At 37.8% G+C, this 25,614-nt stretch overlaps 1 protein-coding gene and 1 long non-coding RNA gene across 3 annotated transcripts in view; both read left to right on the forward strand.

Moving 5' to 3' along the window:
- Nucleotides 1-11,705: 11,705 nt before the first annotated feature.
- Nucleotides 11,706-25,614, forward strand: part of LOC136249291 (protein NLRC3-like) — a 28,547-nt gene continuing 14,638 nt past the window's right edge. The window contains exons 1-3 of one of the 2 annotated variants that reach the window (XM_066041250.1): nt 11,706-11,847; nt 20,225-20,503; nt 20,555-20,626. In XM_066041250.1, coding sequence (XP_065897322.1) covers nt 11,814-11,847; nt 20,225-20,503; nt 20,555-20,626 — 385 coding nt within the window. In that variant the 5' untranslated portion in view covers nt 11,706-11,813. The remainder of the gene's footprint in view (nt 11,848-20,224; nt 20,504-20,554; nt 20,627-25,614) is intronic. The other variant, XM_066041251.1, reaches the window with a different exon arrangement.
- Nucleotides 23,892-24,444, forward strand: LOC136249211 (uncharacterized). Its single transcript, XR_010698114.1, has 3 exons — nt 23,892-24,149; nt 24,210-24,284; nt 24,335-24,444. It is a non-coding gene; the product is annotated as an uncharacterized lncRNA (long non-coding RNA).

Here is a 25,614-nt window from a genome sequence, read left to right on the forward strand (position 1 = left end):
GCACCACTAGCTTACGGCAGCATTTGCAATCACTATACACTTTAGTGTTGTTTGTATGAAAAGGCATGATATAGATAATTGTTTACTCCTGTTCAGAATGTCATAAATTTATTGCAAGTCTGTACACCCTAGGTGCATTGCTACATGTATATAATACTTTATCAATTAAGAGTTAATACTCTTGGCTTTACGTTGTACTTACTATAGCACGTATATCCATATGATGACTGATTTTCTGCATGTGATACAATTTTAGCTATATAATAAATTACATAGTGTGATGTAATAGTAGTATATTCATATAATTTTATAAACTTTCAAATCTATTTGCAGTGTGTATAATTGAGTTGCAAGAGATGAATCATGTGATACAATGTATATAGTACCGGTATGTAGCATGTGCTGGGAACTAAAATAATTCTTAATCCTGTAAATGCTTTTTATACCATATCTGTAGATAGATATTAGGCCTGTGAATCGGTTATGCAATAATCGGTTAATCAATCGGTTATTGTTGAGGGTGATTGATAATCGGGCTATGTATAACAACCAATTATACAATTGGATCACATGACCACAGAATTGTTTACAATTTTGGTCATATAGTGCACTAAAGTGAGCAAGGAGGCTGTTTATTGTTTGTTTGTTAGAAATTACACATCACAAAGCCACTCTTTCCCCTTCTTATGTCAAACAGCACATTTGATTAAGAAAACACTGTTAATATACAAAATGACATTGAAAATGTAAAAATAATCATTAAGCCAATTAATCGGTTAATCAATCGGTTATAGGGAACCAATAATCGGTTATGTACATTTGGTCCAGGTCACAGCTCTAATAGATACCTACATAGAAACAAAGAATTGAAGTCTAGTATAATTATGGTTGGCAAACCTGTTTACATTTATTCCATCATAGATATGATTTAGGAGTTATGAGGGAAAGCTTAATGAATTTGACAGATTACAACAAGCACCTTAAAAGGTGAGCGTTTAATTATTGTTAAGTTTCATCTTTAGATAATTTCCTGGTTTTCATCACTATTTTTTACAGCTGTAGAAGTGTGCATTTGTGCAACTCTTCCTTCTGTTTAATTAAGTCTCATCCACGCATACTTTGTCAACTACGTGATTACGATATCATACTGTATGACAGGAGAGTTAGCCTTTTGAAGAAGACCCAATTCCTCTGGGTTGTTAACTCCCCTTCCCCTATTAAAAAAAAATTTGAATACTCACACCAAGGGGAGGGCTTATAATACTAATTCACAATCTGTATAACTAACTGTAACTCATTATTGTAAAGCAGGTAATGATAATGTGGGTTGTACTCTTTTTTAGAAATTTGCACTGTTTTAAAAAATAAAGATGAAGTGGTTATTGATATGGCAGCCAGATGAATTCCTTTATTCAATCTTTGTCCAGTACCTGTATTTTGGTTCTCAATGGCTGTGGCTACGTGTTGTCCACAGGCTGCATGCATGACTAGTATGGACATTGAGCATTTTGTCATAGCAATCACAGGCTTAAATAATATTTTAAGCTATGACAAAATGCTCAATACCCGGCCATACCTGTCATGCAGGCAAGCCTGTATTTAATAGTCTGTGGGCATATGATAGCAACTTTACAACAAAACTTGCTGTGAGTTTAACTTCTACAAAAGGTGCTTGATAATCTGACCTAAGAGCAAATTTTGAGTAGTGCATTTGACTCACAACTCCTAAACAGGGCCGCCCACAGGGGGGGCAACTGGGGCATTTTGCCCCGGGCCCCAGCCTGAGAGGGGCCCCAGCCTGAGAGGGGCCCCAGCCTGAGAGGGGCCCCAGGAGGCCCCATGAAGAGCCCCCTGAATACTTGTTTAAAAGATCGATATACTCTAATAGAACAGTCAGATCTAAATACTCTAATAGAGCAGTCACAGTATTCTTCAGAGGAGCAGTGTAGCAAGCTTATAGATAAGGGGCCCCACTTTAACTCTTTGCCCTGGGCCCCTCAATTTCTCTGGGCGGCCCTGCTCCTAAAGTAGTAACGATATGCCATTTTGGCCAAATATTCATTTCTGCCAAGGACAATCACAATTTAGATATTGAGGAATTATTTAATTGATTTATACACTCTTAAAGATTACTTGTGCATTTCTTGTTACTAGTTATGATTGTTGGTACATTAGCATTTTACCCTTAATGGGTTTTGCTAATCAATAAAATTAATAATTAAATAAAGAACAAAATTATATGGAAATCCTAATTCTTAGGCCAGGCAATTAACTAATTTAGAAGCACTATGAAGGTCTTCTGTTTTTGTTGATGAGGATTTCTTTCATCCTTTTGTCTGGTGAAATATGTGGTGAAAGTTCCACACCAAGGTACCTCTCTGCCTCTCTGACACCTCTGTAACCCAGAATACTCTAGCTATATGGGCATGGCAATTGGAAGTGTTGAGGAATACAAAAATTAATAAGTATGCATGCATGTGCATTAATTATCAATCCAGGGAGGGGAGCCACTGACTCGCAGCAATCCTGAGCCACAGGCTATTCCATTAAAACTGTGATATACACCAGCGTTGAAACCGGGTCGGGTCATCCGGGTCACATTTTCTCCGGGTCATCCGGGTCTGACCCGGATTGGATCACGTGAGAAACGAAATTGTTCGTTTGACGACGTGGAAACTTCTAAACGCTATCGCGTAGCTCTTTCGTGAGCCACGCCCACTTATCGCATTACCAACATACGCGAGGGTAGCTATTGAAGACCTTTTTTTCTTTGTTTGTTTTGGTTTTCAACCTACAGATAGGCTGAAGTTGCAATATTTACTCAACACGAATCGAACGCTCAAAATGTAGACTCGTTTTTTTTTTTTTTTTTTTTTTTTACCCGGGCTTGATGGACTGCCCTTGCCTACCACCCCCAGCACATAAATGGCCTGTGCTGGACAAACCGGGACTTTCTTAGTCCACGGCAAACTGAGACTCTGCCCGAATCAGCTCCACAATTGGGGGAGTCTTAACATAGTGACCGATGGATGATCGTTCGCTCGCTCGAGACTAGCCGAAACACGTCTCGGCTTTAATTAATCGGGTCATATCCGGGTCAAATCCGGGTCAGTGGGTCATCCGGGTCAGCAGTAGTGACCCGGTTTCAACGTTGATATACACTCATCAGTGCTGTGAAATATCTAGTCTCGTCCTAGCAGACCCATTATCCAGTATCAGTTAAAGATTATAAGTGTCCCCTAGGCCTCTAACCTACCAAGTTCCCCTGATGTGTAGGCAGCTACATGCAGGTGTATATGGTTAGATGTTGAGTACACTGTTAAAATGAAGAGTTCCCATAATAGGGAGGATTTAACACCCCTGGAGAGCAGCGGCGGAGGAAGTAGTTGATATGAGGGGGGGCTCCGCTGAGCTGACCCAGACTCATTTCTATAGTTTGGTAAGGTGAGACCAAAAAAAAAAAAAAAAAAAAAAAAGGTCACAACCAACTCACAAGAGCTTTCCACCTCACCAGCTACCATTTCTAGCTGATAAACTACATAAAAATCCTTACATAGCTCGCTACACACTGACACTTTATTAGAGTGACTGCTCTATTAGAGTATCTCGATCTTTATCACGGTTTTCAGCCCCACTCCAAGAAAGATAATTTCGGTGTGATATCATTCTGAGGGGGGGCTAAGCCCCCCCTCAGCAGACCTAGGGGGGGCTTTAGCCCCCTAGCCCCCCCCTTTCCGCCGCCTATGCTGGGGAGTAACCATTACTCTAAAAGAGTAACACATGCGCTGAAGGTGGTGCGAGGTGGTGTTACTTACTCTTCAGAGTAATGGTTATTCTCTTCAGAGAGTTGGTTACTCTTTCATTTTTAATAGTGTATTAATTACTTTTATGACAGCTTAAAGGTAACTTTGCTACCCTTCGTTGCATTTTCGCTGCTTGCAAGGTGATCACATGATTAACATAAATGTTAATAGTGTTTTCGGCTCTGAAAAATATAGGGTCGGTTGGGCCTGAGAAACAAAAGATTTACCTAATTATATTAACAACAGGGCCGTCCACAAGGGGGGGAACCGAGGCATTTTGCCCCGGGCCCCAGCCTGAAAGGGGCCCCAGGAGGCCCCATGAAGGGCCCCTGAATACCTGTTTAAAAGATCGATATACTCTAATAGAGCAGTCAGATCTAAATACTCTAATAGAGCAGTCACAGTATTCTTTAGAGGAGCAGTGTAGCAAGCTTATAGATAAGGAATCCCATCATTCATAGCTATCATCTGGAGAATTCTATCATCTCTGAGGTTCCTCACACGAAATATCTCGGGGTCACCATTGACCAGAAACTATCATGGAATGAACACATTCAAAGAGTCACTAGCAAAGCAAACCAGGTTAATGGATTCTTGCGCCGTAACCTTCACCAATGCCCTGTTTCTGTTAAGAGCAATTGTTATAAGATGATGGTCCGTCCCATTGTTGAATATGCATCCTCTGTCTGGGCCCTCCACACCCACACCAACATAAACCAACTTGAGTCCATCCAAAGGAGAGCAGATAGATTTTGCTACAATGATTTTTCTGGATTTAGTAGTGTAACAAGAATGATAGCCCAGTCATTTTATGAAAAAAAAAAAGGGTCAACCTTAAACTAATTGCAACACAAATGGTTTCAACAGTTTCTAGCACAGAAAAATGTGCTCTATAACATATCAAAAGTCCTGGAAAATCCCATAAGGGGAAAGTGACCTTTTGCATGACCTTTTTAGCCATTTTTAGCAAAAAAATAGGATTCCTGCTTCTATATCACCTGTACACTATCCAAACTATTTACATTTGGTATCAAATGATTGTTCTCACTATAAGGAACAAGATGATACTTGTTTGGTATCCATAGCTTAATTTTTTTCTAAAGTTATCATCATTTTACTGGACAAAACTGACATTATTTAGTACCGCCCACGCATTTAATTAAATTTTGGTTTGACCCATTTATTGCTTGTCTAATGGTAATTTTCCCATGGCGAGGGACTTTTTATAACAGAGGGTCATAATGAAGACTAGAAGATGCATTTGTTACCATGGAAACCGAGAAATAGCATAGTTTTATATGCAATTGTAGCTAGATCTGCAAAACTGGTCTTATCGCCCAAGACAGGAAGTTTGATTTTTTCACACAAACACAAAGCTTTAAGAATGCACTATCGAATTTCACTGCCATAGTCGACCAGAGTAAAGTGGTCTGCTTTTTCTAGCTGCCTTTTTCAAGCAGTGGCGAGCCATACGAGTGGTCTGGGGCCTTGATGGAGCCCTGGCCAACCAGGAGATGGCTGTGTGTGGCTGTATAGCTCTGTGGTATTGGACAATGACCTGTGCTGTAAGGTTCCTTTCATTTTAGCCAGTTTTGAGCCCTAAATGGCCCATAACTTGGCTTAATATAGTAATAGTAGTATAGTAATAGTAATATTTAAACAGGGAGTCCAAATATATCCCAACACATTCCTCTTTAATTTTAAAACAGTATCTTGCCCGCCTTCCAGGTCCGCCGCCTCCCACCTCTTTTGGAGCTTGTTTGATACAGGTAACCTCAGTTTAAAAAACTATCTAAAATGGTGGGAAACTTAGCTGTTGACTACTTCTTCAGTAGATGATCTGGAAGGTAATAAATTGCTGTAAAATGTGTGAAAATCCTGTACACTGTTAAAACTGAAGCACACGTAACCAGCAGCACACCCATGGGGTACAGGCACAATTTTAAGATATAGTGTGTGAAGCACACAAGACAAGCAGTGTGACTGCCGGTGTATATTGGTGTACATGACAGATTTGTAAATGAAAAACTATTTTCTGCTATTATAGATGATTCTAGTATTAAAAGTTAGGTGTTCTTTGGCATCCTTTATCATTTAGAGGTAGCAGGATGTATAGAAAAGCATCAATTTTATTGAATTTATGTGCTATAAATAAACTCATTTTGTACTAAGCCATTACACAGACACATTACAATAAAACGTGTATTTGTGCGTATGTGGTATGTTAATGTGTTGTACATAGCATGTACTCCTGTGGTGTATGTGATGTGTAGGAGATGATAGTTCACATTTGTCCATTAGTTAGCAAATGTGAACCATCATCTCCTACACATCACATACTCCACCGAAGTATGTGATGTGTATGTGGTATGCACAAATACACATTTTATTGTAGTGACAATTCAAGTTGATGAGCACAGCTGGTATGTTTGTATCAATAAAGTAACCAATTTGCATTAACCAAGAGTAAATCTACTCTTGATTAACATTAACTCATAGAATTTCCATTAGATTAATCCAGTCAACAGTAGAGAGATGAAAAATTTGTATACTGATGATCAGTGGGGCCCATACATATTTTAAGGTAGCCTCAGTTGAGTGAAATTAAATCCACAATCAAACTCCAGGCTTGGTGATATAGGTTTTGTATACATTTTGAAACAATGTTTAAGTAGAGATTTGAAAGCAGTAAGTTGCTGACTAACTATAATAGTGTTGTGTACTGTTTGTATCAGTATTGCTGACATTCCAGGAATGTTACACCAATTATGAAACTGCAGATGATGTAATATTTCACAATAATACTATGATGAGTAGTTGACTTTGATAATAAAGCTATCACATTCTACCCTTCCACTCTTGAATGCACAAGTTTTTTTTTTTCAGCTGTACATGTATGGTCACACTATTATTAGTGTGACTAATACACTGTTAAAACGAGGTGTTACAGGTACACCCATCGTAAAGGTGTTCATGTACACCCATGGTATTTAAAACACCCTAGGGGAGTATTGTAGCACTTGGGGTGTTGTTGAACACCACAAATGTCATTTTACTCCCCAATAATAGCTAAGCCACTGTAAGGGTGTTTGCCTACACCTAGATATATTGAAACCCACAATTGGATGTTTCTATTGAAAATTAGGTTATAAGTACAGTTTGCTAACTTCTATAAGAGTGACTTGGAAACAACTATGTGGTAAGTATAAGGTGTTGCAAATATATTATTGCATACTGCTAATGTGCTTTGTTGTTGGTAGTCATTGAGTATAAATTGAAATCAACATGAAGGTTACTGGAATACTATAGCAAGCCTACATTTCTTTTCAACAAAATGCCACCATGGAGAGCACTAGAACACCTTTATAGCTATTCCTAGAACACCCTTAGGGAATGTTGCAATGCCCTTGTAACACCTTTTAGTTGCTCCTAGAGCACCCCTGGAGAGTACTACAACTCCCTTCAAAGTAGTTTAATTTAAACAGCAGTTAGAACTCCCCCAAAGGTGATTGGATTACACCCTATTTTTAACAGTGTATGGTGTGCATACTACTCTTGTAAGGATGTGCCAGTTTGGACAACAATATCACACCTGTGTTAGTGTGTTGTGACCACTACTGTATTTACAGTGTATACGTAGCTACCACCACTGGCAAGCCACAACCCTCTGAATATTTAAAACTAATGTTTCTCGATACTTTTAAATGGACGATAAGACCGGTTTTCCCAGAGACAGTCACAATTCAGTTGTTTCATGCTCTATTGTCATGAAGATGGATTTAATTCTTTACAATTCCAAACCTGACATTAAGTTAGGTACATATACAATGACATTGAAAATTGTATGGCCGTGGTAGTGGAAAATCTATTTTCTTGTGTATATAAATGGTAAGTTTTGCTTTCATTTAGTGTTGGTATCTGTATCACTTCTTCTTGGATTGGGGGTATCTGAGTTGGTGCAGCCTGTTCCCTTGCAGTAGTCACAAACAGATACAAGAATATCGGTGTCATTACCAACTAGCAGAGTGTCTGCTACTCTGGCTAATTCTACTGCTTTTTGTACATTCATCACACCAGCATCTCCTGAAGCATGGTACACTTTACAATTTCTTTCCAAGAAGCAGCTAAGCATATTAATGAACTGTTGCTTGTTGGTGCTGTTCGATAAAAAAGTTCCCTTCTTCATGTTCAACTTTGTATCTTTGGTGAATGACATAGCCACTCCAGAGCATCCTTTGACCCTCCTCAGATGCACCATATCTTTTGTTGATGACTTCTCATGTGTCATTCACCAAAGATACGAAGCTAAATATGAAGAAGGGAACTTTTTATCGAACAGCACCAACAAGCAGCAGTTCATTAATATTCTTAACTGCTTCTTGGAAAGAAATTGCAAAGTAAGTATGTACATATAATCATGTACATATAGTCAGTAAATTGCAAGCTCCAGATGAGCTGTTGAAAATGATTAGATGTAACTGCCACACTGACTACAGCAGCATGATATGCACTTGCAAGAAATTCAATGTGAAATGCTCTTCTGTTTATGGCAACTGCATTGGAACAGGCTGCACCAACTCAGATATCTCAATCCATGAAGAAGATGATACAGACACCAACACTGAATGAAAGCGAAACTTATCATTTATATACACAAGAGAACAGATTTTCCACTACCATGGCCATGGTTGAAGTACAATTTTATTATAATGAGTGTCATTGTGTATGTACCTAACTTAATTTGTACAATGTCAGGTTTGGAATTATAAAGAATTAAATCCATCTTCATGACAATAGAGAATGAAAACAACCGAATTGGATATAAAGCTATGCTATTTCTTGGTTTCCATGGCAACATATGCACCTTCTAGTCTTCATTGTGACCCTCTGTTATAAAAAGTCCCTTGCCATGGGAAAACTACCATTAGACAAGCAATAAATGGGTTAAACCAAAATTTAATTAAGTGCGTGGGCGGTACTAAATAATGTCAGTTTTGTCCAGTAAAATGATGATAACTTTGGAACAAATTAAGCTATGGATACCAAACAAGTATCATCTTGTTCCTTATAGTGAGAACAATCATTTGATACCAAATGTAAATAGTTTGGATAGTGTACAGGTGAAATAGAAGCACAACTCCTACTTTTTTGCTAAAAATGGCTAAAAAGGTCATGCAAAAGGTCACTTTCCCCTTATGGTATTTTCCGGGACTTTTGATATGTTATAGAGCACATTTTTCTGTGCTAGAAACTGTTGAAACCATTTGTGTTGCAATTAGTTTAAGGTCAAACCATAAAATGACTGGACTATGATGTCATCATTAAATTTACCTACCCTCGAAGAAAGAAGAAACAAGTCTAAGATAACTACAATGTATAAGATAATTAATGGCAATCTAAGTATACCCACAAATGATCTAATACCTAATCATCGTCCATCAAGGGAAGGTCATTATAAACAGCTTGACACTATGATTGATTCTTATAAATTTTCCTTTTTCCCTTCTACAATCAGACTCTGGAACACACTCCCCCCCTTTGTAATTCACTCCCCTACCTTAGATGAGTTTTGTACTAACCTGAACATTCATTATGATCACACCTGTGCACAACAATCTTTTTGATTTCTGCACAGTAACAAATATAATAATAATAATAGGAGATATGGTTGTGAGAGGTAGCTATTGTCATGTCCATCGTTTGTATGTACCTGCTGTGCGATTAAACTATGGCAAACGAAGTCTATATAATCGTGGCACAATTATATGGAACAGCCTGCCTATCTCAATCACCGAGATGAACTCATTAAATAGCTTTAAGCTAGCTTATTTAAGTCATATTTAGTTAATTGTGTGTATATATGTACCTATAATTGTTTTGTATGCTTGTTCAGGGCACAGCTGAAAAACAGCTTTTGCTGATTCTGTCTCCCTGTTTAAATAACATTAAAATAAATAAATAAATAAATTGTTAGCAGGTCATGACCTATTTTTTTTTTTTGTCTTCAACTTACAGCTTGGGTAAAGTTGTGATTCAGAATGGAAACCTCCTTGCCTCTGGGGCCCCACTTTAACTCTTTGCCCTGGGCCCCTTAATTTCTCTGGGCGGCCCTGGTTAACAACATAAACATTTTCATTACATTTTCCTTATGCAGTTAATGAAAATTTTAAACTTCAGTAGCTACCCTGTCCCTGTTCATTTTCAAAACAATGTGACTACCAATAGCCACTTTGGCTAGTAATCTCACGCTCTCAAGCCTATTAAACCCTCTGTTTCTCACTCTTTCAGCTTAGTTCTCACGCATTTCTCGCGCCTGATCTGCTTCGTAATTAGCCCTGTCCTTAAAATTGGGCAGACCTGTGCTTATTTTTGTACTTAGAACATGCAGCGACTTTTATTATTTTTTCTTTTCTTCTTTTTTTCTTTTTTGGTCTTCACTACCAAAAATCCTGGAGCTGCACTTGAATCTGGTCCACATTGCTGGTAGTGTTTGAGGTCTCACTCCTAAAATTGTTCAGAGGTTGGCATCTCTGCTTTTGAAGAGTGCATGGACTTCTGCTTTGGATCAAGGATTTGGCATTGATGTCATATTTCTAGACTACAGTAAGGCATTTGATTCTGTACCTCATCATAGATTGATCTCTGTAAGTTGGAAGCATTTGTTGTTCGTGGTAATTTGTCTTTGTGGCTATCAAACTTTCTTTCCAATTAACCGCTTCCAGAGAGTTGTGTTGAATGGTCACTTGTCATCTTGAGCTCAGGTGGTGAGTGGAGTCCCCCAGGGGGTCTGTTTTAGGGCCCCTGTTGTTTACATTATATGTTAATGACATCCCGGGCCTTATCGAAAGTAATGTAAGAATGTTTGCTGATGCCACAAAAATCTATTCTGTTATTCAGAGCTTTGACGATCGTCTTAGGCTGCAAAGTGATGTTGACCGATTGTTGCAGTGGTCTCACACATGGTTGCTTCAGTTCAATATAGCTAAATGTAAGCTGATACGGATTGGTAACTCTGCTCCATTAACCTGGACAGTTCCACCAACTTACCCTTTGAAATCACAGAAGTGCAAGAAGAAAAAGATCTTGGTATTTGGTACACTGAAGACTTGAAACTATCTCTACATGTACAGTGTAGTAAGGCTGCAGCAAAAGTTATGCAAGTTCTTGGTTTGCTAAGAAGGTCCTTCAAACTTTTTTTCTGTTGACTTGTTGACTTTTTTGTACAAAATGTATGTCAGACCTCACTTGGAGTATTGCATCCAGGTCACAAGGCCTGGAGCCCTTACTTAACGAAAGATATTGATCTCCTAGAGAAAGTACAGAGATGTGCCACCAAGTCATTACCAAGTTTATTTGATTTACCATACGAAACTCATCTAGAGAGACTTGGTTTATATTCACTGTACTGTAGACATCAAAGGGGAGATCTAATTGAGACCTACAAGATATTGAATGGTTACTATGACATCAACCCTACCTCATTTTTCACTTTGAGTAATACGGATACCACCAGAGGTCACCACCATAAACCCTTTAAATTTCGATCTCAGCTGGCTGCTATAGTGAGGCATAATTTTTTTCCTCAACAGAGTTGTTAACTTGTTGAATTCTCTTCCAGCAGATGTTATTTCTGCACCAATCGTATAGCATTATTTAAGAAGAATCTTGATGATTTATGGAGAACAACAAGCCTAGGGCACTCTCAAAGGCCTGCGGCCTAGCTTGACAGTCTTGTGCTGCCAAGCAATTTTTGTCAATTAATAATAATAATACTGATAACGCGAAATCAGCGAAAATTTTCCCTCGAAATATTTTGGCTCTGGGATATGGCTAGCGCTTCGACTAGCGCTTATCTAATAAAAGTGCAACACAAATAATTATAATACTACACGCTACGACTAACGCCAGTACTGGCCTTGTAGACAAATAGACACGCAACCAACTAGTGATACTAAGTGATACTCACCACCGTCTACTTCAAGAAAAGAAGCTAGCAGCTTTCATACGAGAATGGCGGAAGGGAGAACAGTGAACTGTTCCCCAGGTGAGTGAGGTCCAGGTTAATCTCGAGTGCTGGCGGAGTCTTTTTGTTTTGTTAATATGGGCGGGTCCCACTGCTGACAATCTAGCTAGTCTCGCTGTCAGTAGGTATATTATCTATGGTCTCGCGAAGCCTCTCTTCAAACTTCCGGTGGGCTTTGATTCTGTTAATTGGCGAAGCCTGTTTAATTTTATTTAATTTGGGGGTAATGTATAATGTACATGTAAGTTAAAGCCATTGTGAGTGCACAACATCAGGAGATGGTGAATTCCATAGCTAGATGGTTGAGGGTAGGTAGAAATGAAGGTATGCGTCAATTCTGGTAGGGACTTGCCTGTATCTTAAGTTGTGACCACGTGTACTGGATGTATTACCGTAGGGCAAGAAATTTTTGTGGAATTAAATTTTCGTGGATTAACAAAAATCTTTATTATGTGTAATTTTCGTGGTAATAAATTTTTGTGTCTATTGATCATGTAATTTTGTCACATTACGTACTCAGCTAGCTACTGCGCAGTTTAGCTCATTAGTTACTTAGTGATCATCAACTGCAGCTATGTTCTTTTCGCTTCATACAGTTGTGCATGGCTACCATATTTACAAAGACTTCTGGCTTGCAAAGTTTGGAGAAGTGCTGCCATGCGTCAAGGAAACAACTAATCCACATGATCGCATAATTACTTATTGCATACTGTTAACTGCTTAGACGATCTTCGTGCTACAATTAGTTTCGCATTTAGTGTGGGCTGAAAAATCACCAATTTTTGTGAATATTCTTTGCACCATGAAATCCACGAAAATTATTATCCCACAAAAATTTCTTGCCTTACGGTAGGATGTAAATAGTTTTGAAAGTCTAGGCTAACATGACCAGTTAGCATCTTGTAAAACATACTTATCAATATTTCTTCGACATTGAAGGGTTGTCCACTTTAGCTTGTTTATCATATTAGTTACACTAGCATATCTGAGAATTCATTAAAAACAAAACGAGCAGCTCTATGCTGTATTATTTCAAGTTTCTGAATATCTGGTTATGGTGTGTAGAGACCATATTGTGGATGCGTATTCAATTATTGGTCTGCAATATAAAGTTAGATCTACGCTTGAATTTCTGCAAACAAACTTGAAACAATGTTCTAATGTCCTAAGATCACAAGCATACTTCAGTTACGTCAGCAAATACATGCAATGAGGTCTGACCAGGAGAGGTTAGAATTAATGGTACTGTAGTGCCGTGGTATTTAGTAGATGTCACTTTCTTTATGGCGTTGTTATAAAGTTTGTATATTTGAGTTGATGGGGGACCATTTGTTGGTAATTGTAAGGTGTTCACATTTAGAGAGATAAAACTTTTATGAACTTGATTATTAGTGTAAACTCCCGAGTACTCTCTATTTGAGTACCCCTTCCTCAGTAAGGTAAATGAGGGTATTTCCGGACACTCTTTTATAAAATCGCTCTAACACTGCACTCACAATGAGATAGCACGAACTCTAGGAATCATTTTAAAGCCTATCTTATGGTGCATCTGCAGTACAAATTTCATTTCGGCTGCTGAGGAGTTATGAGCCAAAATTTAACAGCATGTAAACAAGTAGCTCCTTCTACAGGCTTACCAATCCTCTTTAAAAGTATAGAGACTAAAGTACCACTCACCTGCAGCTTATAAATCAAGTGGAAAGTTCATACCCTTTGGGGGTAAGCAGCAGTGTGTATTATAAAAAAATTATGTAATTTGCGAATATTTTCTCTTTGTATTTCAATAGAACAACTGCTTAAAAATTGACTGCCACTCTGTCTGTGCTGTGCTACATGAATTCTTATGATTTTTGCTATGCAATTACCCAAAGGTATGATCTCCTTATAAATCTTAGAAAATCAAAAATATGAGCTTGGGCTGCCTAACATTTTCAAAGGTTTTGAATAAAATTATCCACGATAATGCTACAAATTCATGTCAAACTTAGCGATAGAATAACCGATTCGCTTCAATTTTGGCTTGTAGATAGGACACTGCATTAGCATACCAAGTTTTCGTTCCAAGGCAGAATTACCTGTACTTACAAATGTACCTTACTCCGTGTCATTATAAAAATACTCTGATAAGTATGTACAAATTGATACTTTACTGGATACCTAGCAATACTTAAAATAAAGGGTACTGGTACGATATCTAAGCTTAGCTACAAGTACCACAGAAATTACAACAATTTGTTTATAAGGCCAGGAAAACTTGCAATTGATTACTTGTTTCTCATACACAAAAATTTGGATTTCCATGCGGATGGGAGGTCATTTTTTCAGTACACATCCTGTTGGCGACTACAAGCAGCCTCAATCATATTGCATCTTCACAAAACATTGTGACAAACTCATGCATTACATAACTCTATAGTATCTATGGTAACTCCAAAATAAATGTCATAAATATTCAGTAATTACCAACTACGCAGTGTGTCATGTGGCCAAGAAAGCCAGTGCGCCATACCATGAGTATATTTACGGGAAAAAACAAAATGCAGTTTTCACACATACGTAGCTCTGTGCTACATTCTCAAATTGGCATCATTTTTACACTGCAAACGCCTGCCACCTTCAGTACCCCACATACCAAATTTTACTATATTGCTTAACACAATCGTGAAATATAAGCTTTCAAAATTTGGCTTAATTTCATCATGTTTTTTTCTTTCTTTCTTCGTTTAGGGGGCTCGGGGGGTTTAGATTCTTCTTTTCTTACACTTTACAAAAACCATTATAAAATGCAAAGTGTAGCTCAATTGTCTTGCGCTTTGGTACACTTTAAGAATGTGTATGGCACAATCACATACCAAGTTTGGTGCAAATCTGATTAATAATCATAGAGCTATAGATGATTATTTGCATTAAAAAAGACCAACTTGTCACGCCTACAGGGTAAACCATTTATGGGAAAGACTTAAAAATCGGTATGCATATAGGTTAACCATCATAGCTCAAATCTTTTGTGGTTTAGAAGAAATCGCATTAACAGCTACAGAGTCATAAGGCAAAAACCAAACAACTGTAAATCGTGGGGTCGAAATACTCTAATATAACAGTCACTGCAGGGTAAAAAAGATGCATAAAAATGTTGAAAAAAGTTACTGACTAGAGTTCAAACCAGTAGTAGGGTAGCACTCTGTAGGGTAGTAGGGTAGTGGGGTAGCACTCTGTAGTACTCTGTAGTAGGACCTCTATACTGAAAACCCAAATCCTTAACCACTGAGCCACTGCTATCATGGCTGATCACCTCACTTTATTTCTACTTTATAAATGAAAATTCTAGCTAAAATCTACTCAATAGTCAAGTTCATAATTTCATAGATCTACCATACACAAGGAAATTTTGACGTCAAAAAATTTTGACAAATTTGATGAATCGGTTTAATACGTCAAATTTAAATTCGTCAAATGTTTATAAGCGCCCTTAAAAGTACAGGTTTTGCCTACAATTTCTTGATTTTCGTCAACATTTTATTCGTCAAATCTGCTGAAGTCTGAATTCGTCAAATTTTTCTTACGTCAAAATTTCCTTGCGTACGGTACCAATGGAAAATCTAGAATATTCTACAAAAATTATGAAAGTAGCCGTGTCATGCGGCCAAGTACAGCCAGTGTGGGCGGGCAACATACTTGTTTTACGGAACCAGAAAATACCGTTTTTGTGCATCCGTTGCAGCCTCTTTACAGGTGAGACCCGGCCTTCAATATGCAATGAGGATGGAGCTCATGTAGACATTTATGCTTCAGGATTCTGGGGAGGTAAGCAAATATTTTTTAAATGTCAAAGTTAAGGCTACTGCATCTTCATATCGTGGTACCCAAGTATCCTCACCGTATTTTATCAACGTTTTGAACACTGGTAGACCTTCAGTTCTGTAATTTTAATTGTTTGGGCTCTTAAATTTAGTTTAGTTTTGTATATTGATCTGCACAGTCCTGTAAAGTATTAATCTATATAATAATTCTCTAATTGTTTTCTGGCACTGTCCCTTTGTCCCTGGTCGGATTCCAATCGGATCAGTACCATTCAACTTTAAAGTTTGAGGTGAACTTTATTATCTTTTGATCCAGGATTGGTGGCAATTTGTTAAACTACGGGAAATATCCTTTAAACCACTGTAACTACCCGAGGAAGACACAAATTTGTCCAAAACTCGCTGGAGACCCTTATCGTGTTACTAGCCTTCTCCATCCCAGCCTACACTATACGTTTCTCTCCCCTGTGGACAACAGAATGAGAAACGGAAAAATCAAGGCCATAAAATTTGAAACACAAATTCCTCCCAGGTTTTCCCCCCGATTAGCTTCAAACTCGCTAGACCAATTACCCGTCCAAATCATTGTGTCATAAGGTGGTTTTCATGTCTATCATTATGTGCTAACCTTAGTTGTATACTTATCACTGTCAGTGGCTATTATAAGGCTATGATACACATATACGGCGTTCTGGTATACATGCATTGTCAGTAGAAATCAGATGACGTCATGGTCTATCACAAGCTTACAATGAAATAGGATCAATCACTTTTTCATGATTTAACCAATCACATCAGCAAATTTTATCATGTGATCTGGTGTGTACACTACCATCCGGCAAACCCATCTACCAGTATAAAAGGAGAGTATTGTAGTGGGTGTGGCAATTCTACGAGCGATGGTCATTCCTATCAGGCTACTTGACAGAGACTACAGAAGGAAAACTTTCCGGCAATACACACTCTGCACCCTGCTGTGCTGTCCACTACAAGTCCTGAAGCCTACACTGCTGTGCACTAGACAAAGTATAGCTACTGCAACACGAAGATAAGCATGTCAGGGACTACAGACAGACCTAAAGCGGAGGATTACCGGCACATCACTGCAAGGGAGAAGGAAAAGTTTTAAAAGGATAGTTTCATAGTGGGTGTGGCAAGTTAAAAAATGATGATCACTCCAATCAGGCTGCCTCTGCAGGATGACACCATTGTGCAGGAGGAAGAACGGAAGATTGCGTTAAACTACTCTAATAGAACATACATCTATCTTACCAGGCAACAAATCATGGACAAGATCATGAAGTTACTATTGCAGTCTTCAATGCATAGAGAGACACATTTTCACTCCTTGGTTAACTCTACAGGGAGAGCTGAAACTTCCAGAATTTAACTACCCTAATAGAACATACATTGCGATATCTACCCTAATAGAACACACATGACCTCTAATTGAGCAACCATTCTTCATGAGGGCTATTATGCTGATACCTAATTCTGAAACCAACTAAAATACAACTCTTCTCTATCCAAATACACATGCTGGTGTTGACCTTCTTGCTCAATACAGCCAATTAACTTAAATACCCATACTCAGTACTGTACTGCATACACACTTTGTCTTATGCAATAAGTAGACAACACAACAATACCATGGCAGTTACTCTAATAGAAAATACAATATAAACCACTATGTGACAAATGCATGTTGAATTAGAATATAGCTCATTGTGGTGATGCACCAACTATTGGTAAACTGATCCTTATACCACATTCAGACACTTGATGTTAGTTCATGTAACATTATCATCCAAATGAAGTAACCAATTGTGGCATTTGTCTCCCACTCAAAACTACTCTCTTTTGTGTATGTGCATGGTTGTAATGGGACGCATCTTTATACGCCACCTTCATGAGAATTGCGTAAATCTCTGCATATGTAGAGCCTGTAAGGACACATGCATCTTGATAAGCCATATGCATGAGTACTGCACAGATGTGCAACAATTCCAGTGCACAAGGCCAACCTACATTGTAATAAACTATAACATCAGTCACTCTTTGTTTATGCAAGTTCACCAACATTATAGCTAGATATGGTAGCATAATCATGTCTCAGGCTATAATGTTTATGCAAGTTCATCAACATTATAGCGTAATCATGTCTTTGTTGGTATGTAATGATGTGATTACTCTAGGGCTGTGAATCGGTTATGCAATAATCGGTTAATCAATCGGTTATTGTTGTGGGTGATTGATAATCGGGCTATCTATGCAACATCCAATTATGCAAATGGATCACATGACACAGAATTGTTTACAGTTTTGGTCATAAAATGTACACTAAAGGGAGTGAGGAGGCTATTTATTATGTGCTTGCTAGGGATTACACATCACAAAGCTACTCTTTCCCTTTACTTCTTTTGTCACACAGCACATTTGATTAAGAAAATACTGTTAAAATACAAAATTACATTGAAAAATGTAAAATAAATATTAAGCCAATTAATGGTTTAATCAATCGGTTATAAGGAGCCAATAATCGGTTATGTACATCTGGCCCAGGTCACAGCTATAGATTACTCCTTGATCATTAGTAATGTTCAATTTAAGTGCATTCACACAATAGCACAAAACAATTGTCTTAGTATCATGCGCATTTTGCACGGGTACAACTAGTAAATAAATAAATATAGTTCTGTGATGTCAGGGGGGTGCTGGTAACCCTGGCAATATATAATAATAATAAACCTAAATAAAAGAAGTTTTCATGTATCCATAGCTCCATAGTGCTTGAACGGTATAATTAACCATTTCTGCAGCGGAAGCTTCTTCAGGATAAGGCATATCCCATTCCTAGTTTGAGTCAAATCTGTCCAGCTATCATTGAAGTATACGCACCTTCAAAATTCATCTTATTTCAGTTCTTCATAAAGCCATGCAGTCTTCGATGATTCCTGTAGTAAAAGGAAAAAAGTTAAAAGGAATTATCGAGGTCAACCATAGGCTGGCTTTGGAATTTGCAATTACAAAAAGAAGTGATATCCACACAAAAACAGCCTAGCTGTAAAAAAAGGCGCAGTCTTAAAAAGCCTGGGTGGAAAAAGTTGTGAAATCAAAGGTGGCAGCCAACAAATGGCTGCAATGATGTCACAACCATTATTAAATTTTATTAGCATAAACATCATTGCAGCCATTTCACCTTTGATTTCACAACTTTTTTCACCCAGGCTTTTTAAGACTGCACCTTTTTGGCTATTTTTGTGTGGATACTATTAGTCCATCTAACATCAAATACAGCATTACAAACAAGAAAAAACTTACAGGTGGCCAGATATAGAATTTAAGAATATATAACCGAAATTTAATTGAATTTTTGCCTACCTGCCTGTCTGTCTGCCTGTCTGTCTGCCTGCCTGCCCTGCCCTGCCTGCCTGCCCTGCCCTGCCTGCCTGCCCTGCCCTGCCCTGCCTGCCCTGCCCTGCCTGCCCTGCCCTGCCCTGCCTGCCTGCCCTGCCCTGCCTGCCTGCCTGCCTGCCTGCCTGCCTGACTGACACTTTCAGTCAAGCATAGCAGAAAACTGGCTACAGCTACAGCCATAATTCTTTCGCAGAAACATTTCTAGTTCGCTTAAGAAAAAGCCTTTGGTATGTTGATAAACATACAATGCTTGTGCTATTGTCTTACCTTTTATCCTTCTTTATCATGGCCATCAGTTCAGATTCTACCACTGAGTGTTAATAGATTAAAGTAGGGCTTCCATCTACCAGTGTATATTGCATCAAACTATTCAAATACACATGGTTGTTGCACCAAACTATTTGAACACGCATGGCTTACTGGTTTTCAAAGTTATTAGTTGATATTGATCAGTGAGAGTAACTCGCAGCAAACTAGCAACATGTAAGTCATTTAGTAACAATGTTAAACAGGTCATCCAGGTCCCGCTTTACACATTATCCGGGTCTGACCCCACTTGCTAAATGAATTAGTGTAACAATGTGGACATGTAGTAACACATCATAGCGTAGCCCTGCTTCTTTCGTGAACCACGCCCACTTATGTAAATTACTGTCTAGACATATGGTAGCCATGCCCATTTGTTAGTCTGTAGGTATACAAGAATCCACGTCCATTATTGTCTGCTGGCTTATGCAGAGCCACGCCCACTGATCAGTTGCTATTGTACGAGTCATAATCTAGTATTATAGTGTGTGATTAACTCTTTAAAAATATTGTAACTGGTTTTGTGAAAAGCAGGCTATTTAGTGGTCATGAGCTTGCAAAAAACTTTGCAAATAAGTATAAGAAATTTAAATTAGAGTAGGGACAGTGTATAGTGCTGCAATAAGAGTACTGAAACAAGCTGGATCGGAGTAGAACATAATGTCCAAATACTGTAAAACAATAAGAAGTGAATATCCCAACTGTGCTGCACTCAATGCACATTCACTTCTTATTGTTTTACAGCATTTTGACATTACGTACTACTCCGATCCAGCTTGTTTTGGTACTACCCTACTCTAATTTAATTTTTCTTATCCTTGTATATATACATATATATATATATACACATATATAATTATACACATTGTGTATAGAGTATCATAAAAGGAAACCAAAGATGAAAGAACTCATCAGATATTCTACAAAGATTTCTAAATGCTGGAAGAATGTTGCACTGGAATTGGACCTCTCAGAAGACAAAGTAGACACTATTGATTTGGATGGTTCTACTGTTGAAGACAAATGTTACAACATGTTTCGCACATGGCTTAGGATATCTGATAATCCAGAGCCATGTTGGTGCCGAGTTGTCAATGCCTTTGAACTTGCTGGAATACCAAGTGTTGCTAAAGAAGTAAAAGAAGCTTATTTGGGTATGTAAATATGTAAGATAGCAACTTTGGTAAAGTAAACATGACTTTTAGTCCCTAGTGGATATTTCCCAGGAGAGTATAACCTTGATAATGGTCCTTCCAGGAGTAGCTTTTCATCTGCAGGTAATTCCATAGCATATTTAAACTTATTAATTTAAAATGAAATAGGAATCCAAGTGATAGAGTTCTTTCATCTCCATAGCAACACAAACATTGTGGCCATTTTCCTAAATGGTTTTGTGCAGGTGCTTATTATCTAGCCACCTCGCCAAAGCTGCTTTATTTTAATCATCAAAAGATAAATCAAGCTAATCTAAGATCATTGATAGCATACTTGGCATGCATGGTTTACCTAATATATAGGCGGTTTAAAATCCTGCCGTACAATGCTCCATATCGTTGTTCAGCAATTTTTCAATATATTTGGAGTATGTTTGTGTTTCTATGGAGATGAAATAATTCTATAAAAAGTAGTGGAACAAGATATATGAATGATGGTATTATAACTTAGTTCTGTGAGAAAATCCTTACGTTAGTATACCATAACGATTGTTTTGTTCAGTGTCAAAATAGGGATTTTCCCACAGAACTATGTATGTTAACGGTAATGCCATCATACATTTCTCTTATTCCACTACTTTTTATCATTTGGACCCTTACTTCATTTTAATTTTTAAGTTTATTTACTGTAGTATTTTGTTATAGATAAGCTGTGATACATGTGTGATTATTCTCTATTAGAATTATTGAACGTGGCTGTTGTATTAGGATGACTACTTTGTTAGAGTATCTCAAGTTGGCTTCAGCCAACTGGACTATGCAGCTTGGTCTCAAGTTTCATGCTTTATTTTTCACTGTGGTACCAGAAGAGACATGTATTTTATCATCAATCACTATAAGTACAGCTAGATAATTAAGGGGCATGTCACTCAATTATTACTGATCCAATTAGTGTATAAAGGTTCTATCATGCAGGTACTGTGTCTACCAACTGTTTAGCAGTAATCTCTTAAAGCAACATGAGCGCTTTAAACAAATTTGGGACATCTAAATACAGAAAGTGTCAATACAGAAAATTATTGCCTCGATACGGTTTCCTTGCATGAAAAAGAAGATTAACAGCATGATTGAAAACAAAAGGAAAGTAAAGGCAAGATGCAGAGAGCAAGCACTTGTCGGAACCCCAAAAGTCACACGCCATTAGTGAGTTAGTCATTGTGGCTATAATGATGGTCACACGATGTATTGTTTAGCCACTAGCCTTGCAACTGTGAACCACCTACCTCAAACCAGAAGAACTACTTTGCAATCTCAAAGACTTTCAATGGCCTGTTGTTCAACAATAATACTGTATTCCATCTGTTTCACAACTGTATTCATTATAGTGCAAACGTGAATATTGATAGTGGCTTCGATCAAATGGTAGAAAAGGGTTGCTAAGTGACGACGTATTTTGGAAAGAGTTGATTAACTAGACTGTAACCATAATTGCCATACCTCAGAGTGGACATTCTGGATCCACCCCTGATGCCATATAATCCTGAGCAATGGTTAAAGAGTTTGTTGCAAGAAGCTGAAGAACCATTCCTGCAATCAGTGGACGCTAAAGGTGTTAATATTGAAACATAAAACACTTGGCAAATATGTAATTATATAAATTAATTAACATCTAGTAAAAAAATTCAGTGTTAATGAGTTGATGCAATGCTACTTCCAGGGATTTTTTTAGGGGGCAAGGGGGCATTTTGCCCCCCTCCCCCCCCTTAAAATGATTTTGCCCCCTGAACTATGCTTCAACTGGTTCAATGATAAAATTAATTTTAAGAATGATAAATTTTATGATAAGTAAATTTTAGGTGACTTAAGTTCTGCCCCCCTCCCCCTCAAATTTTGAAAAGCTCGAATTGCCCTCTTGAATTTATTTTCTAGAAAAATCCCTGTACTTCTGAAAAACCAGGCACCCAGTAATACTATCTCCCTTGAATTTATTAATTCTTTGTATACAAGTACACAGCATGCTATTAATTTATTTCTTGCCTTGTTTTGTAATGATACATACAATACATTAATGTTAAATATGTTTCATAATTCACCAATTTCATAATTCATCATTTATGTTGCTATGCATTGCTAAGGGAGCGCAACTCAAACAAATTACTTTGAACTACAAATTGCACACAAAAATATCTTCTCAACTGTTTATAGTTTTCTATCCTGTTATCATACACAAATTCTCTACACAAAGCCTTATCATTATGGCTGCTCTTAATTTTCATTCTCGTACAAAGGGGATATGCCCCCTTTCAACTTGAGAAGATATGCTATTTCTGGTAGATTATGAGGCCTGTTACATTGTTTTTCAGTCGTTATATGCCTGTTACAGCTTGTAGGCTAGCCCCTACTAAACTGTTTCACCTAGTTTCAGTTACTGGCCACACACCCTTCCAAAAACAGGATTAATACAGTACATAAAAATATCCTTTATGCATTAAATGAAGATTTATTTTCTGTAGCTCAAAGCCGTTTTTGGCCAAGACAATTTCAGGTAGCAGGCGTGTGCCTGGTTTTAAAAAAAAATACTGTGTTATTTACAAGTGCTGGTTGGAGGTGGTTGGTGCTGGTTTTCAAGAGCTAAGTTTGTAGAGATTTGGGACATTCACAGTAATTATGTAACCAGATTTTAATTTGTTTACTAGATAGATGTACGCAGGAATTTTGAAAAGGGGTTTCCTCTACAGTTAAGTGACTGTTATATTAGAGTAGTTTATATTTCCTGACTGCTTTATTAGCGTATCTCAATCTTTTCACCAAAATCGTAATTCAAAACAATGCTATAGGTGTTGCCATCATGTGAGAGACTATTATTTAACTATAGGATAAAAGTTTGAATGTGCCCTGTTCCATGATTGATTCCCCATTCTGGAAACCCGAAGTTTCAATATCTTAATGTTTCAAGTAGTGGGTAAAACCAAAGGGGTTTCCTGAAACCCCTGGAAACCCCCCTCAGTATGCCCCTGTTAATTAATTTAAATAATTATATATTTGCCAAGATTATGTTAACACCTTTTAAAGCAGTTCTTCAATTATTATAGTTTCTTGCACAAACTCTCAGGATTGCACTGTACCTTGTAGTGAGCATTATTGGAATCACCATTATAGTAGAACTTTTGCACATATAACTGTGGATACTTAATATAACTGGCAGACAAAATCATGTGGAAACACAATTATGTGAAGGTAAGTAACATCAGAAGCCAACAACTGTATTAAATGGAGTGATTATTATACAACCAAGCACTAAAGATAATATGAAATGCAGTTAAAATTATGTCATTAATAATGAATAAATAAATAACAAATAATGTTTGAGAAAACTACAAGGCCTAAGGTTTTGCACTCACTGGGATTAGAATCCATGTTGGTTGAAGAGATAATCGTATAATGAGCAGCTGGGAGGTGATAGAAACATACAATGATTCTATTTAATGCTGATCAAAACAGTTAGCACGTGACACCCACTAGTCAAGCGAACTACTGTTCATTTGTGTTTGAAAGCGGCGACAGCAACTATTTCAATTGGAAGACGAGTGGTTGCTACGCCTGCTTAATAAGTAGCATGACTGGAAGTTGCTACTATTCGCTGGAGGTTAGTTTGTGTTAGTTAAAACACTTTGATAGTCTTGTTTCTTTTGTCTCGCGTAACTAGGGTACCTTCACTCATGTATGGGATGAGAAAAAGCCTCACCTGGCAGGCCATTGTGCGAAGAAGGTGCAGTTTCCAGTTGGTAAGTTTGTGTGATGATGCATAGCTCTCCACCTGAAGCCTTTTAGTGCCAGGAGTGCCCAGACTGATCACTGATATGGGCCCTGAGAAAACTACATAAATATTCACTGCTAAAGTGCATCCCACGTACTGAACACTGATGGAGAGAACAAATACAACACACACAAAATGTGCCCTTAGGCTGATAATTGCTGTGTGCATCGTTGTGTTTACTATTAACTGCTGTTATTATATGTAGCTAAGTCTGCTGCCTTCAGTAATGCTCCACATACTAGTTATGCACACTGACATCTCCATGGTTGGATGATCACTGATTGTAATTGCATACTAATGCATCCCTTATGTTTATGTGCCAGCCAATTCCTCTAGAATTGTATTACTGTGCATCTTTCCACCTACGCACACTGAGTTGGCCATGCACTGTTTGTACGTGCCCCATTAGTAGGTTGTCCCGATTGGTGATTGTACTTGGTTGTATTTGCCTCGGGCCTAGTTATACAACCAAGTACTAAAGATAATATGAAATGCGGTTAAAATTACGTCATTAATAATGAATGAATTAATGAATAATGTTTGAGGAAACTACAAGGCCTAAGGCTTTGCACTCACTGGGAATAGAATCCATGTTGTATGAAGAGATAATTGTATAATGAGCAAATGTTTCCATGGAGGTGATGGAAACGATACGACAATTCTATTTAATGCCAATCAAAACAGCATGTGATATACCCACTACCAATTGAGCAAATGGCTATTTAGATGAGTAAACTACTGTTCAATTGTGTTTGAAAGTGTTACCAGCTGGCACACTAAGTCTCGAGTCGCCATGCCAGCTGCCAGTCGATGCGCTCCATGTATCGATGGCTACAGGACACCTAGAATAGGAAGGAGTTTGACATGCCAGCTGCAAAAGGACAGAATTAATAGAGTATGTTTGTTTGTATTGTAATGTACATATGTCTTGTATTTTATATTTTTTCTGGCTTGCTAGGCTCTGGTTGGTTTGATTGTTTGTTTGTACTAATGTATTGTAAAGAGCATGGTATGTTTTAAACATTTTCTTGTATTATTTTACATTTTGCCTTTACCTAGCTTACTAGGCTCTGGCTGGCTTGGCTGTCTTCATTTATCTGGTTCACCTGGCTTGCATACTCCTACAGTATTGTGTATCTCCTGTATGTAGGTTGTGTATGCATATAGTGTGTACCCCATCACTGTGCCATTGCCACACCACTGATGAATCATATTTAGCTACCGGTGACCTCTAGTTGATGTTGATACTGTGCTGTATATTGGCTGCATAGCTGAGTAACTCATGTTAAATATA

This window comes from Dysidea avara, chromosome 3, assembly GCF_963678975.1.
Source record: "Dysidea avara chromosome 3, odDysAvar1.4, whole genome shotgun sequence".
Taxonomy (NCBI): domain Eukaryota; kingdom Metazoa; phylum Porifera; class Demospongiae; order Dictyoceratida; family Dysideidae; genus Dysidea; species Dysidea avara.